Below are 17,042 nucleotides of genomic sequence, written 5' to 3' on the forward strand. Positions count from 1 at the left end.
CTCCCCCTCAGCCCGCGGTCGAATCATGCGTCTTGTCTTGCAGGACCTGCTGGTGATGGGGTGTCATGTGAGAGTGTCTTTAAGAAATGGGTGTTTAAGAAATGTACCTTTAAGAAATGGAGTTGCATATGTTACTGGAGTGATGTCAGAGTGTGGGTGGAGCTGTGCTCTACTTCTGCTTTTTAGTTGCAGTTTGAAAAAAAGCTTGGGTGTGTCTGTGTTTTTCAGTGAGCTGCATCTGAAGTTTAAAGCAAGAGCTGTCATGTTGATCTCTGCCATCCAAAGATTATCTATGGATCATTTGGTGACATCAGAATCGTAAAGGTTCTCAATATTGAATGTAAACCTAATGTGCTCCTGTTTGAAGGTTTGTTAAGTATTTTGGATGTTAAAAGGCTTACAGGGTTACTTAGTGTTGTATTCTTTGGGGGTTATCTTTGAATTAATGGTTGATAGGGGCTGGTTTAGCACAGGGCTAAAGAGCTGGCTTTTAAAGCAGACCATGGCAAGCCAGCAGCACGGTTCAATTCCCGTACCAGCCTCCCCGAACAGGCGCTGGAATGTGGCGACTAGGGGCTTTTCACAGTAACTTCATTTGAAGCCAACTTGTGAGAATAAGTGATTTTCATTTCATTTCATAAGATAGTCACTGTTTGTTTTAAAAAGGTTAACTTGAGTTCATTGAATAAACATTGTTTTGTTTTAAAAAATACTTTTCCATTTCTGTTGTATCATACTGTAGAGTGCACCATGTGCTCCCCATACCACAAGCTATTAAATGTTGTGGGTCAGATGAACTCCATGATACACTTTGGGGTTCTCTAAACCCTGGCCCAAAGCAGGGGAGGGTCCACCTGGCATCCCCTGCCCCCCAGCTAGTGCCACAGCTGGGGCCCCTCTGTGAAATGAGCAGTGACAGGCATAGCAGCTCAGGCATCAGCCCTCAGCCCGAGACTCAGGAGAACCCGGAGCTCGGATCGGAGGATGACAGTGATTTCCCGTCACAGCTGTCTCCTACAGCCTTCACCATCCCAAAGACATGCACCTTGGTTGGGTACTTTAGTGAAAAGGCTCTTGGGAAACTATCTGGTGTGCACCATAACTGCTGATCTGGTACAGCAGGTGGAGGTAGGAGCACCAGAGAGAGCGGGTAGTCGGAGGGCAGTCCGACCCCAGGAACTAGCTGCCGTCCAGATAGGTCCCGGGCTTCTGGAATGGACAGTCCCATCCAGAGTGGAGATGCAGTCACAGAGCCAGGGACTACATGAGGGGCTGTCGGCGAGCATCTAGTACAGGGGTGGGCAAACTACGGCCCGCGGGCCGCATGCGGCCCGCCAAAGGTATTTCTGCGGCCCACCAAGTCATTACAAAAAAAAAAAAAAAAATTAAAAAAAAATTTTTTTTTTTTTTTTTTTTAATTTTTTTTTTAAAGGTTAATGGGTGGGGGGGCTGTTGGGTTACTTACTGGTATAGGGTGGATACGTTGACTTGAGTAGGGTGATCATTGCTTGGCACAACGTCGAGGGCCGAAGGGCCTGTTCTGTGCTGTACTGTTCTATGTTCTATATGAGGCGCCCACAATCATAACCGGGTGAAGTAATTATTTTACTTAATATACTATGCGGCCCTTGGTGAATTGTGAATTTCTGAATGCGGCCCTTGCACGGAAAAGTTTGCCCACCCCTGATCTAGTATCTGCAGGTGCAGTTGGAGGAGTCCAACCGCTTGCAGGAGTAGGAGTTGGTGCCGACCAAGCGTGCCACCCAGGCCATCACATGGGTGGCATCCATGGTGTGCCATTGGGGGTGATGGTTTTGGCTGTGGATCAACATGTCCAAGGCCTGGGTCATTCTGTGCAGGAGCTGGCCGATGCCCAGGACAGGGTTGCCATCTCACAGGAGACCATGTACCAGAGGCACCTGGAAATCTCAGCGGCACTCCTGAGCGTGGCCCAGTCAGAGCAGACCATGGCTGGGAACGTCGGCGGCATTGCCCTGTTGCTGATTGATGTGCCGATTGCAGAGGGAGGTGGCCCAGTCCCAGAGGGAGATGACGCAGTCACTGGCTGATGTGACACAAACCCAGAAGGTGGTGGCATAGTTGCAGCGTAATGTGGCGCAGTCCCAGACGGAGATGGTCCACTCCCTATGCTCCATGGCCGCAAGTGTGCGGACCCTGGCAAAGATGAAAGCGGGGGTCCAGGACTGGCAGTGCCAGGTGGCGGGGGAGCCTAAGGGGATAGCTCCCCTTAGAGGAGGTGATGGGACCCGTGCTGGTGATTCCTGCACGGGAGGTACCGGAACTCCGCAGCACCTCGAACTTCCCCCTCCTGTCCTTAGTGCATCTGGTGGGCAGGAGGCAGGACAGAGCGGCACCTGGGATCCACGAGCAGCAGACGGGCCCATCCAGAAGACGCCGTCAACTGGGACACAGATCGCAGGATGGGAATCAAAGCAGGCTGCCTCCACTCCTGCTGTATCATCTGGGGAACCACTTAGGCGTAGTGTTAGGGCCCATAAGGCCAGGAGGTTAGACACTAGTTAAGTTGGCAAGGGCGCAGGACACAGTTTAGTTGTAAGGGCTTGGGCACAAATCTATTAATTCTCATTAAACATTTGTTGCCACCGTTACAACCTGCCTCAGTGCTCTGTCTGATAGGTGTGAGGAGTGAGTTAGTCTGGGCTGGTTGTGGAGGGGGAGGAGGAGAGAATGTTGGGTTTGGATGGATGCGTGCCCCTCCCCATGGCCAGTCTCCCCGCTCCAACCTCCCTAGTTGGTAAACCTGGCAGGGATCAGAGCATCCCTTGTATGTCAGCCCTGGCGGACACGTCGTGTGGCCTCCCGTATGTGCCTGAGCTCTATATCCTGCCTGCCCTCCCCCGCATCCTCCTCGTCTGACGAATCCTGGCGTTCCTCCTACTCCTCCAACATATCATCTCTCTGCTGTGCAACGTTGTAAAGGATGCAGCAGGCCATCACAATGTACGGGTGACCTTCTCACCATCATACTGGAGGCCCCTCTAAAGTGGTCCAGGCACCTGAACCACATCTTCAGGAGGCAGATGTGCCACTTGATCACATCCCTGGTTGCTATATGAGCGTTGTTGTAGCGGGTCTTGGCATCGGTCTGTGGGTCATCAGCCATGACCGCAGAGGATAAGCCCTGTCACCCAGGAGCCAAACCCCCATCCAGGGGGGGGGCATTTCGAACATGTTAGGAATCGTCGAGTGTGCCAGGATGAAGACATCGTGCACACTGCCTGGGTATCGGGCACAGATGTGCATGATGCGCAGCTGATGGTCACAAATCAGATGCATGTTCATTGAGCCCTTTCGGTTTGTGTAGTGCTGCCTGTTATCCCCGGGTGCCTGTACAGGACATACATTCCATCGATCACCCCCTGCACCTGGGGCATCCCGTTGATGGCGGTGAACCCCGCTGTCCGGGCATCCTGGTGGGCTCAGTCCACATCAAAGTAAATGTATTGAGGTGCCTGGGCATATAGGGCCTCCGTGACAGCGCGGATGCACCTGTGCACCGAGGTGTATGAGATCTCGGACAGGTCCCCACCCGGATCCTGGAAGGACCCCGTGGTGCAGAGGTTCAGGGCAACCATCACCTTGACGGCCACCGGGGGTGGGTGTCCTCCCCTCATACCCCTGCGGTGCCAGATGTCCAATCATCTGGCAGATATGTTGCATTGTCTCTCTGCTCAGCTGGAGTCTCTGATGGCATGCCCGGTCTGACAGATCCTCGAGTGACAGGCGCTGCCGGTACACACGAGGCCTCACGTGACTTCTCCTTTGCAGATCCTCTTCATCAGCCTGTTGGGCAGCCAGATATCCAACCTGGGCAGCTACCACCTACCCCTCTGCTGCCCACTTCTCTGATGCCTGTTCCGCTGCTGCAGCTTCCTCCTCGAGCAATTCCAGCTCGTTCTGCCACCGGGCGTCCTCCAGGGCTGCAGCGACGAGCATGAAGGCCACCATTGCTGGTTGAATTCCAATATCTATTGTCTGAAGGAGGTGAAAGGCCAGCATGTTAGTATAGTGTGTACCCCCGTGCCCAACCAGGTCCACCGGGCTATATGATGGCACCGCTTGGATCTGCCCTGCATGTCCCTCCCTCCCCACCCCCTCCCGTACCACTGGCACAGTGCAGTGGGGTCCTCTGGCCCTGGTGCCCATCCCTGATGCCAGGAACTGTCCCCACCAGGGGTAGGTAGGTACCGTGGCCCTCGTAGGGGCTATTGTGGGTGTTGCCCTCGGAGGGCCACCAGCAGGCGGCAGCTGGGTTGGGGGGGGGAGGGGGGGGGGGGGGTTGCGGTCGCATGGACGGGGTTGGTGGGACTCATACAGTCGGTGTCACTCTGCAGAACCAGGGTCTTGGGTAGGTGGTTAGTCGGGTACACAGCCAGTTGGCTGCCTTGCAGGCTGTGGTAATGGCAGTCCAGGATTGAAGAAAGCCCCAGTCCCATGAGGGGTCTTCCCGGCTACTCGCCCTGATCCCCCATCACGTCCCCACTTCCCGGCCCTGGCAGAGCCCCCCCACTCCACCCCAGCCAGCAGGACCAGTATCCGGGTCGGCAACCTGCAGTCGCTCCTCTCCAGATCCTGCTTCCACTTTCTCTCCTTCATCAGCCACGATGCCAGTTTCATGATCTTTAAAAGCACAAGTGAACCACACCATCGGGAACTTGGCCCATCGGAGAAGGATCGCGGAGGCCCCAGAGAATACCGGATCAGGCACACTAATGATATGCAAGTGGTGTTTACTGTACATGCGTTCCGTATGCATTGACGCAGTTGTCGAGGTGCTGGAAAATTGCGATTTGGCGTCAAATCGGCACATGCTGCGATTTTGGCGGAACCAATTGTCCGCCCAATCGCCTTTCCTGATTTCGGCTAACGGAGAATCCTGCCCCTTTGTCTTTGGGTTTTTTATTAATATTTATTTCCCTTATCGGCACCCTTTCCTCTGTGTTGTTTGTCTGCGTGTGTGGGTAGAGAGTAAGGGAATTTAGGAAGGGGTGTTGGAAAAGGGGTATTTGATAGTCAGTTATTACAGGAGAGCCTAACCCTAGAACAGAACCCAGTGGGGATATGCTTAGGTTTACATAGACTCCACCAATATTTGAGGAAAAGGATGAAGAAGCATTTTTGCTGGCATTTTTCATGGACAAAGCAGCCCGTTTGATGGCTACACCTTCACAAACATTCTAATCCTCCACCACTGACGAACAATGGCAACCGTGCGTTCCATCTACAAGATACACTGCAGGAACTTGCCATGGTTCCTTCGGCAGCACCTTCCAAACCCACGAAAACCACCATCTAGAAGGACAAGAGCAGCAGATATCTGGGAACCCTACCTCCTGGAGGTATCCCTCCAAGTCATTCACAACCCTGACTTGGAAATATATTGGCATTCTTTTACTGCCGCTGGGACAACATCCTGGAACTTCCTCCCAAATAGTAAAGTGGGTGTACCTATACTACATGGATTACAAAAGTTCAGGAAGGCAGCTCACCACCAACTTTTGAAGGGCAACTAGGGATGGCCAATAATTGCTGGCCCAACCAGTGATGCCCACATCCTGCAATATGAATAACAAATAGAAAATGTGAGAAAATAGCAACACAAAGTGGCTAAAGGAAAAATGGACATTAACCATGCAAAGTAAACTGACGGGGCGGACACGAGGTTGATGCTTCCCTGTTTGAGGGGGTATCTCAGGATTGCGATGAGGGTAAAAGACCATTCTGGGTGTATATAAATTAGTTCCAGAGGGAATGTTTTGGAATTCAAGTGAACAGCCAAGACAGACTTATTTTGAATTTGAAAGGGTTAAGCAGTACAATTTTATAATAATAATAATCTTTATTGTCACAGGTAGGCTTACATTAACACTTCAATTAAGTTACTGTGAATTGCCCCTAGTCGCCACACTCCAGTTCCTGTTCGGATACACAGAGGGAGAATTCAGAATGTTCAAATTACCTAACAGCACGTTTCGGGACTTGTGGAAGGAAACCGGAGCACCCGGAGGAAACCCATGCAGACACGGGGAGAACATGCAGACTCCGCACAGACAGTGACCCAAGCCAGGAATCGGACCTGGGACCCCAGCGCTGTGAAGCAAGTGCTAACCAAGGTGCTACCGGGCCGCCGGTTTATTAGAAGAGTGTGAACATTGGGAATTGAAACTACCATGAGGCTCTGAGAGAAATCATTCTCTTGGAACAATTTAAGAACTCATTATCTTCAGTGACAAGAACCTAGGCCAAAGGGTAACAACCACTAGACAAGCAGCAATAATGGCTGATGATTATGAGCTGATCCATTAATTTAAACATTTGTTCTGTCACCCCCATAATTTTGAAAAGGGCGGGATATGGCACAGTGAAAGGAAGGCAGGTAGCCAAGGTAAGGAATGGACAGCTGGCAATGTTCTGAAATTTCCATTTCAGACTAGGGAGAAAGGTACTGAGTGTGGAGGTAAGACTTGATAGTCTAGGTGTTACCATTGCAATAAAGTGGGAAATATTCTTTCAGCATGTTGGAAGTTTCAGGAAAGTCCTTGGAACTTGTTGGGGTTCCTAAAAGGATTCTGAAAGGGGAATTAAAGTGGAGAATACTACAGGGCAGACTGTAGCTCGAGCTAGAACTAGAAGACTTGAGATAAACACTGCTGCCCTGATATCATAGGGAAATACTGCAGGTGTATGAGACACCAATGGTAAGACATGTGGGAATTTGGAAAACAGTCAACTGACATTTTCCAGGAATGCCTACGAATGTAGTGCAATTCTGTAGAACCCATCATACCTATCAGGTGATAGATAAACCACAACATGTGATTATACAAGCACCTTTGATACCCATACCAGTGTTTGAAGAAATATTTAGTCGGGTATTGGAGATTATTGCCTAAAACGAAGGCAGTGCACCAGTATATTCCTACGGTCATGAAAATTACCACCCGATTTCTGGATGCTATGCTCTAGGAATAATTGTAGCTAAAGTAGTAGCAGAAAAGTTGACACAGTTCTTCATACACTATAGCCTACCCTTAGAAGTACAATCTGACCAGGGTTCTAACTTTATGTTTAAAATCTTCCAGGGCATAATTCGTAGTTTAACTGTCAGAATCGGCTGCTCATCACCCATAAACTCAGGGAGCTTTGGAGAGATATTAGCAGACTTGCAAAACCAGGAGTAGGGCCTATTGCTATGAATGTTCAAGAGATTGGGACAAGGGATTAGATTTTTTTACTATTTGCCAGCAGGAATTCTCCAAACGAACATACTGGGTTAGTCCATTTGAATTGGTCTATGTTCATGAAGTATGATGAAAGAGAAGTTTATGAAGCAAAAAGACAAATCCTTCATGTTGGATTTAGTAAACTTAATTTACGGGATGTGCGCATCGCTGGCGAGGCCAGTACTTATTGCCCATTCCTAGTTGCCCTTCAGGAGGTGGTAGTGAGCTGCTTTCTTGAACAACTGCATTCCGTGTCGTAGATACACCTACAATGCTATTAGGGAGGGAGTTCCAGGATTTTGACCCAGTGATAGTGAAGGAATGACGTTAAATTTCCAAGTTGGGGTGCTGAGTGATTTGGAGAAGAACCTCCATGTGGTGGGGTTCCCAGCTATCTGCCGTCCTTGTCCTTCTCGATGGTAGTGATCGTGGTTTTGGAAGGTGTTGTCTAGCAATATTGTAGCAATAGTCTTGGGGCCCAAGCACATATCTGGCATAAACCGCTGGACCAAGATCTCCAAGGCGATCACCACCCCTCCAATGACCTAATGTGCTGGCATGTGGATGGACTCCCCCATTCTCTGTTCTAATTTGCTGATGCCCTCTGACAACCCCAAGTGCTGTACTCCTGCATGTCTTAGGAGCTCCAACATCTCTCCGAGAGCCATTTCCAGAGGCTTGTCTTTGGACTCTGTCTCAGTAGGACCCTGGCCTCCAGCAGTCCTTTAAGTATAGAATCATAGAATTTACCGTACAGAAGGAGGCCATTCGGTGCATCGGGTCTGCACTGGCCCTTGGAAAGAGCACCCTACTTTAGCCACCTGGTCCACCTTATCCCCGTAACCCCATCTAACCTTTTTTTGGACACTAGGGGCAACTTATCTTGGCCAATCCACCGAACCTACACATCTTTGGATTGTGGGAAGAAACTGGAGCACCCGGAGGAAACCCACGCAGACATGGGGAGAATGTGCAGACTCCGCACAGACAGTGACGCAAGCCAGGAATCAAACCTGGGAGCCTGGAGCTGTGAAGCAACTGTGCTAACCACTGTGCTGCCTGTCGTGTTATTCACCCTGGGGTAACACGGACTGCAACACGATGCAGATAGACTATAAAAAGCATACACCAAATGTAGGCGTTGGTTCAATACGATTTATTGCATTTCTGTAACAATGCACACAGCTGGCTGTGGATTGACTGTCTATTACTCTCAGTAAACTAACTCTATCTAGACCAGGCTAGCTCTGATCCACGTGCAGAAGGTGCTGACTGATATGTACACCCTGACTGTCACTACAGTTGTCACCAGTGGAAAGAGGCGGAGTGCTGATGCCTCGTGTGTTTTATAGTTGGCAGCCCCCCTCTGGTTTTCTGTCTGGTGATTGGTTGTGTTCTGTCTTGTATGTTGATTGGCTCACCTGGGTGTCTGTCACTGCCTGCGTTTACCTCATGATGTGCATGGGTGCATATTATGACATCCCCCTTTTTAAAAAGATTGTCGATTGCTTGACTACCGGAGGAGGTATCTGGAATGAATGAGGAGGTGAAGAAATCCATCTTAAGTGCATATGAGCTAGTGCCTGAAGCTTACAGACAAAGGGTTAGAAATTTAAGGAAATAATTTGGTCAAACATAAATGGAGTTTGAAAGGCTCAAACAGAGTAATTTTGATAGGTGGATAAGGGCTTTGAAAATAGACCAAACGTATGAAGCTCTCAGAGAAATTATACTTTTGGGGGAGTTTAAAAATTCAATTCCTGATGTAGTGAGAACTCATGTGGAAGAACAGAGGGTTAAAACTGCAAGATTAGCAGCAGAAATGGCAGATGATTATGAATTAGTTTATAAATCAAAGATTGGTTTTCGACATCAGTTTCAGCCGGTGAGGGATAGCAACTGGGGATATGAGAAATACTCAAGTGGTAAATGTAAAGGTAATCTGATGGGAGACAATAAAGAGCATGTACCTCAGATTAAAATATAAATCCAGGAGGGTGGAAAAGAGATGAAAAGTTTCAAATGTTTTCACTGTAATAAACTAGGCCATGTAAAGTCACAGTGTTGGTGGTTGAAGAAAAGCACTGGGAAGGCTGGTATGGTAAAACAGGATAAGACAGTGGGATTTGTTAGAGTGGTAAAGGAAAGCCCAAGGGAAGTGAAGGAGGTGCAAAAGATTGTATAGCCTGATCTAGAAGGTGCCAGATCTCTTTAAAGAATTTACTTGTGTGGGTAAAGTCTACTCATGTGTATCAGGAGGAGCAGGTAAAGAAGTCACAATTTTAAGAGATACAGGGGCCAGTCAATCTTTAATGGTAAGAGATGAGGAATTAGGTAGTTTGGGAAGAATGTTGCCAGAAAAGGTGGTGATATGTGGAATTCAGGGTGAGAGGAGTACTGTTCCATTATATACGGTCAGGTTGGAAAGTCCAGTGAACAGTGGTGAAGTGGTAGCAGGTGTAATAGATCAACTATCTTGTCCAGGAATACAGTTTATCTTGGGTAATGCTATAGCTGGGTCATAGGTGGGAGTGATGCCTACTGTGGTTGATAAGCCAGTGGAAAATCAGAGAACTGAAGGATTGAAGGATGAATATCCTGGGATTTTTCCAGATTGTGTACTAACAAGGTCGCAAAATCACAGGTTAAGACAAGAGGAGAAATCAAAGAGTGAAGATGAAGTTGAAGTGCAATTATCAGACAAGGTTTTTGATCAGATGGTTGAAAAAGAACAAGAACAGGTGGAGGATGAGGCGGATATTTTTAGTTCAGGAAAATTGGCGGAGTTACAACAGAAAGATGTAGAAAGAAAACGGATGTATCAGAAAGCACATACGGAAGAGGAATCTGAGAGTATACCAGAGTGTTATTACCGTAAAAGTGATGTCTTGATGAGAAAATGGAGACCTGCACATATACAGGTGGATGGAAAGTTGGCAGAAGTTCATCAAGTAGTATTGCCGGTAGGGTATAGAAAGGAGGTGTTGCGAGTTGCACATGAGGTACCAGTGGGAGGTCATTTGGGAATAAGGAAAACTCAAGCTAAAATACAAAAACATTTTTATTGGCCTGGACTACATAAAGATGTAGTTAAATTTTGTCAATCATGTCACACATGTCACGTGATAGGGAAACCTCAAGCAGTGATAAAACCAGCGCCCTTAATACCCATTCCAGCATTTGAGGAACCTTTTACAAGGGTCCTAATCGATTGTGTAGGACCGCTTTCTAAAACAAAAAGTGGGAATCAATATCTTTTGACTATAATGGATGTGTCTACCAGGTTTCCAGAGGCCATTCCAGTATGTAATATTACAGCTGAACGGATTGTGGAGGAGGTACTTAAATTCTTTACTAGATATGGACCACCCACAGAAATTCAATTGGATCAAGGATCGAATTTTACTTCAAAGTTATTCAAAGAAGTTATGGATAGCTTAGGAATAAAACAATTTAAATCAACTGCGTACCATCCAGAATTGCAGGGAGCGTTAGAAAGGTGGCATCAGAAATTAAAGAGAGCATATTGTCAAGATTATCCAGAGGATTGGGATAAAGGAATTCCATTTGTATTGTTTGCAATTAGGGATGCACCTAATGAGTCTACCAAATGTAGTCCTTTTGAACTAATCTTTGGTCATGAGGTAAGAGGACCACTTAAATTGATTAAGGAAAAATTGGTTGGTGAGAAATCGAAAATTACACTATTAGATTACGTGTCAAATTTTAGGGAACAATTAAATAGAGCAGGTGAATTGACTGGACAACATTTGAAAGTTGCACAAAATGTGATGAAACGGGTAGCGGACAAGAAATCCAAAGTTCGTGGTTTTGTCAGTGGGGATAAAGTTTTAGTGTTGTTACCAGTGGTAGGTGAGCCTTAAAAGCTAGGTTTTGTGGACCATATCAGATTGAAAGGAAATTAAGTGAGGTGAATTATGTGGTATAAAAACCAGACAGAAGGAAGACTCACCGAGTGTGTCATGTGGATATGATTAAAAGGTACTTTGAAAGGGAAGGAGAGAAAAAGGAGGTTTTAATGATTCTAACTCAAAGTGACAAACCAAATCCAGATGACAGTGAATTTGACATACCTCAAATTAAATTGGAAAATGAGGATGTTCTTAAAAATTGGGATGAATTCTTAAGTTACCTTCCAGAGGAAAAACAAACTGACCTGAAAGAGTTATTGATATCACATGGGCAAGTTTGTAGAAATAAATCGGGAAGTACTAAAATGGCTATACATGATGTAGATGTGGGAAACGTTGTTCCTATCAAACAACATCCATGTAGACTTAATCCTTTAAAATTGGCACAGGTTAACAGAGAGATTGAGAGTATGCTGAAAAATGGCATAATTGAAGTGGGTTGAGCTCACCCATAGTGATGGCACCTAAACCAGACGGTACCCAATGGTTGTGTGTGGACTATCGAAAGGTGAATGCAGTTACAAGAACGGACTCTTACCCTATCCCATGTTTGAAGGATTACATTGAGAAACTGGGACAATCTGCTTTTATTTCCAACTTCCAGACGTGGAAAGAACATTTAAAACATCGTATGGAGTTCCTCGGTCGACTTCAGGAGGCGGGTTTGGTGATGAACCTAGCCGAAAGTGAATTTGGAGAAGCCCGAATCTCTTTCCTTGAGGAGTTTCCGATACCCTCAAGACGAAGGGGAATAATGCGATTTCTTACCATGAGTGGATTTGATCGAACCTTTATACAAAAGTTTTGTGGCGTGATTACTCCACTGATGGACTTGCTAAAGAAACATCAAAAATTTCAATGGACAGTGGACTTTCAACAGGCATGTGACTGCCTGAAAGCTGTGATAACCGATGCTCCTATATTGGAGAATTGCAAGGGACTCTGTGATCAGATTGAACTGAAGTATCTAATTTTAAAGAGAATTGCCGAGGCATAGAGGAATGGATGGATCGTGCATTGACTTTCTTGTTCAGAGAGAATATCAATCAAGAAGGATGTCGATTGGAGGAAGAAGAACGTGAAAGATGGACTTTATTATTATGCCTGTTTGCGTGTGTTGCTTATTTTTGTGAAACAGAAAGTATATTTACTGTGTACATTTCTTAGTGGATGGTGCAAAAGTGAAAAATGAAACCATCTTGAAGTTGATGGTTTATTTTTCTTTCTTGGGGGGAGGTGTCATGTGAGAGTACCTTTAAGAAATGGATGTTGAAGCAATGTACCTTTAGGAAATGAAGCAGTTCATATTACTGAAGTGATGTCAGAGGGTGGGGGGAGCTGAGCTGAGCTCACCTCTGCTTTTGGTTTCAGGTTTGAGGAGAAAGCTGGGAGTGTTTGTGTGTTTTGCAAAAAGCTGCAAGAAGAAAACACAGAACTGGTCTGTTGATGTCTGAAAATCCAATGACTATAAGTATATTGAATGTAATCTCATGTCTGTTGTTAAAGGTGAAGTCTTTTGAAGGCTTGAAGGAACATTTTGAGGGATTATTTAGTGTTGTATTATTTTCGGGGTTATCTTTGAAGTAAGGGGTGTTAAGTGAGCCAATGTTTATTTGAAAGGTTAAGTTGAATTCATGGAATAAACATTGTTTTGTGTTTAAAAACCCACATGTCCATAATTGTAATACCACACCTGGAGAACAAGCCATGTGCTTCAAAATCAACAATACATTAAAGGGGGAGGTTAGTTGAATTCCATGATACATTTTGGGGTTCTGAAAACGCCTCTCCCATAACAGTTGGAAGAGAGAATAACCTGGGTGGGAGGGTCTTTGATTATGCTGCCTGCTCTCCCAGGGCAGTGGGAGGTGTAGACAGAGTCAATGGATGAAGGTGGGTTCATGTGATGGACTGGGGTCTGTTCACGATTCTCTGTAGTTTCTTACGGTCTTGGGCCGAGCAGTTGCCACACCAGGCTGTGATGCAGCTGGATAGGATGCTTTCTATGGCACATCTGTAAAATTTGGTAAGAGTCAATGTGGACATGTCGAATTTCCTTAGTTTCCTGAGAAAGTATAGGTACTGTTGTGCTTTCTTGCTCGTAGCATCGACGTCGAGAGGCATTTGAAGCTATCAATCATCTCCACCTTGGCATTATTGATGCAGACGGGGTCTGTACTGCACTTTGTTTCCAGCTCTTTAGTTTTGCAGACGTTGAGGAAGAAATTGTTGGCGTTACACCACGCCACTAGATTGTCTACCTCCCTCCTGTACTCAGTCTCATCGTTGAATCGTTGTTCGAGATCAAACACACTACGGTCGTGTCATCAGCAAACTTGTAGATGGAGTTGTAGCAAAGTTTTGCCATACAGTTGTGTGTATAATGGGAGTCGTGGGGACTAAGTACGAAGCCTTGTGGGATCCTGTTATTGAGGACTGTCGTGGAGGAGGTGTTGTTTATCCTGAATGATTATGGTCTGTGGGTCAAAAAGTCAAGGATCCATTTGCAGAGGGAGGAGCCAAGTCCTAGATTCTGGAGTTTTGATATGAGCTTGGCTGGGAAGCAGGCAGGCCTTTGGGAGACTTACAGCTGTGTACCACGAGAGTTGTTGCGGCATCGGAACCGCATTTTTAACAGTGATGACACTCAATGACAGCCCAGGAGGCCACATGGGCCTCGTAATATCAGGTCCCTATATCAGTTACCGGCCCCTGTCATCAGCCATGTCCTAAGTGCCCACAAGCCCAACCGGTCATCCTGGGGGAGTCCTCAAAGAGGCCGGGATGTCCGACTGCCCCAGGATATGGCTGTCGTGCACACCGCCTGGGAAGTGTGCACACACAAGCATGATATTCATGTGGTGGTCGCACATGAACTGGATGTTCAGGGAATGGAACCTGTTGATGTCGGGCACTCCCTGACAACCCGGTGCACGCATGGCGACATGCATGCCATCTATTACCCCCTGGACATGGGCCGCATGGTAGCACAGTGGTTAGCACAGTTGCCTCACAGCTCCAGGGTCCCAGGCTTGATTCCCGGCTTGGGTCACTGTCTGTGTGGAGTCTGCACATTTTCCCTGTGTCTGCGTGGGTTTCCTCTGGATGCTCCGGTTTCCTCCCACAGTCCAAAGATGTGCAGGTTAGGTGGATTGGCCATGATTAATTCCCCTTAGTGTCCAAAAAGGTTATGTGGGATTACTGGGTTACTGGGATCGGGTGGAGGTGTGTGTTGAAGGAGGATGCTCTTTCCAAGGGCCGGTGCAGACTCGATGGGCAAAATGGCCTCCTTATGCACTGTAAATTCTATGATTCTATGATGGCAGAGAATCCTGTGGCTGAGCATCTTAATGGGCCTGGTCCATGTCAAAGTTTATCTTGTTTGCTGCCCAGGCAAATAGGGCATCTGTGACCTTACGGATGCACCTGTTTCCTAAGCTTGCGAAATTGCCCTGGAATGATCCTGAAGCGTAGAAGTCAAGGGCTGCAGTGACCTTGATGACCACCGGGAGCGGGTATCCTCCTCTTCCACTTGGTGCCAAGTCCGCAAGGACATGGCACAGTGCCGCACTGTCCGCTTGCAGAGGCGGAGTCTCCTGTGGCACACGCTCTCCGTCATCTGTTTAAAAGACCAGCAACAGCTGTACACCTCAGGTCGTCACCACCTCCCCTTTTGGGTCCCACTTTGGCCGATGGGTGGCCGGGTCCTCAGGAGGCGGCGCCCTGCACATGGGCCACCATCTCGGGTCTCTGTTGAAATTGCTACCAGCGCCTTCTCTGATGTCTGGCCGCCTGCCCTACCTGCCAGTAGCACCATGAGGACAGTCTCTGTGGGGTCCACGATATCATCCATTCCATGTAATATCTGTAAGGAATTGAAGAGGGTGAGAGACTGACAACCAGCAGTATCTTTGACCCCAGGATCCTCCAATTCCCCACTGCTCCCCATTTCCCCTTCCCCACATTTGCTGCCATCCGACATGTCCTGCCCATGCACTCCCAGCCGCAGTTGTGGTCCCTGGTCACTGGACCCCAGACCCTGTACCACAGACACCTTCACGTAACAGTACCTGGGCAGGGCACTAGTCCCCTCCCCGGTGCGCACACCCACCCTCTAGTCACAGAAATGTCCCCAGTGCTGGGGCCCAGCCCTTGGGTGTTCAGATCTTGGCTGCTGCGTCCGTGCTGTTGCTTTCTGGGCAGCAACCCCAGTGCCCCCGGGCTCATTGCCTGGGAGCGAAGATGGCTACTCACCTCGTTTGATCCCCACAGCAGCCATTCCGTCAGCGTCACATTTTTAAAAAGGATCACTAATCGGCGCCCAAGTGACCGCCTGCTATAGAGGCGGTTAGATCATGAGAGGCCATTAGATAGGGGGTTGTTCCCGTTAATTGTATGGAGATTGGCTTTAAGTGTTGATTATTGATTTCAGGCCATGCCATGACGGGTTCCTGATTTCACCAACTAGAGCGGGCCGGTTAGATTATAAACCAATCTGCGCCTGACGCGGTTCTTGATTTTGGCCTCTCCCGCAATCTAACGACTGTGTTGCACTCTCCCTCATCGCACCCCAGATATTTGTTTAAACACAAGATTGCTGCAGTGCATCTTCCAAGTCTATTCTGAGTGACTAATGGCTGCCGGTGTCAACACAGAGATTTCAGAGTTGCTGGAGCTTGATTTCACAATTAGCACAATGTTCTGCATTTAAAAAAAATAAATCTCATTTTAGCTCATAATTTTAACACATATTATCACATAGGAAAAAACATATTTGACTCACGGCACCACTGTGCAGTACATACCCATAATGTAGCCCACTGGACACCGACATTTTCCCTCATTATCTAAAATGACACCGTGAGGACATCTAATACAGCTCCATCCATCTTGGGTGACTGCCTTGAAATCAAAAATTAAAATATGTTTTCAAGATTATACAGCAATATCAGAAAAATACGAAAAAGCAATGAAGTGCATGTGTGCAATATAAAGATTTGTGCTGCTCAAGTCCTATGTTCTGGAGACTTCTCTCCCCTTTGCCATCTCTCATTTCCTTTTGGCCACTTTTTAAAACCTGTAGGGGACAAAACTGGGCTCTGTAAAATCCATTGCTATGAGGCCTATTCAGCTACCAAAAAGGTCTCCGCAATAGGAAAAGTGCCAGATACCATATTTGAATATTGTTTATTTATATACACCTGACCATTGTCAACATCATACAGAGCAGACAAATCATTACATCATGCTGATTTTACTTCTGCACTGTCATCTTGAAGCTCCATTGTCAAGCCTTCAACCTCTCAAAGTCTCATAGTTCAACATGCATTAATCAGCATAAAGAACTTCCATCAGCACTATTTAGAGGGCATATGAGCTACTTACACGTTAGTTATAGATACCTCCTACTCCACTGTCACAGATGTCAGTCTTCAGACAATTCGATTTACTCCACGTGATATCAAGAAAGAACTGAAGATGCTGAATACAGCAAAGGCTATGGGTCTGACAGCATCCCAGTTGTAGTAGTGAAGTGTTGTGTTCCAAAACTAGGTACTCCCTTGACCATGTTGTCCTAGTACAACAAAACACTGGCACCTATTCAACAATGCAAAATATTGCCCACGCATATCCCATCACAACAAGTAGAACAAATCCAACCTGGCCAATTACTGCCCACATCAGTCTACTCTCAGTCATCAGTAAAACAATGGTAGGTGTAATTTACAGTACCATCAATTGGTACTTATTCAGCTCCAACCTCCTCACAGATGTTCAGTTTAGGTTCTCATTACAGCCTTGGTCCAAATATGGATAAAAGAACTGAATTCTTGTGGTGAAGTGA

The 17,042-nt window shown here is 46.9% G+C and overlaps 1 protein-coding gene across 3 annotated transcripts in view; it reads right to left on the minus strand.

Annotated features, from left to right (window-relative positions):
* tmem67 (transmembrane protein 67) overlaps positions 1-17,042 on the minus strand; it is a 356,662-nt gene that overhangs the window by 295,102 nt on the left and 44,518 nt on the right. For all 3 annotated transcript variants that reach the window (XM_038809034.1, XM_038809035.1, XM_038809033.1), the window contains exon 3: positions 16,003-16,099. In XM_038809034.1, coding sequence (XP_038664962.1) covers positions 16,003-16,099 — 97 coding nt within the window. The remainder of the gene's footprint in view (positions 1-16,002; positions 16,100-17,042) is intronic.

The sequence above is a fragment of the Scyliorhinus canicula genome, chromosome 10 (assembly GCF_902713615.1).
Source record: "Scyliorhinus canicula chromosome 10, sScyCan1.1, whole genome shotgun sequence".
In the NCBI taxonomy this organism is placed as follows: Eukaryota; Metazoa; Chordata; class Chondrichthyes; order Carcharhiniformes; family Scyliorhinidae; genus Scyliorhinus; species Scyliorhinus canicula.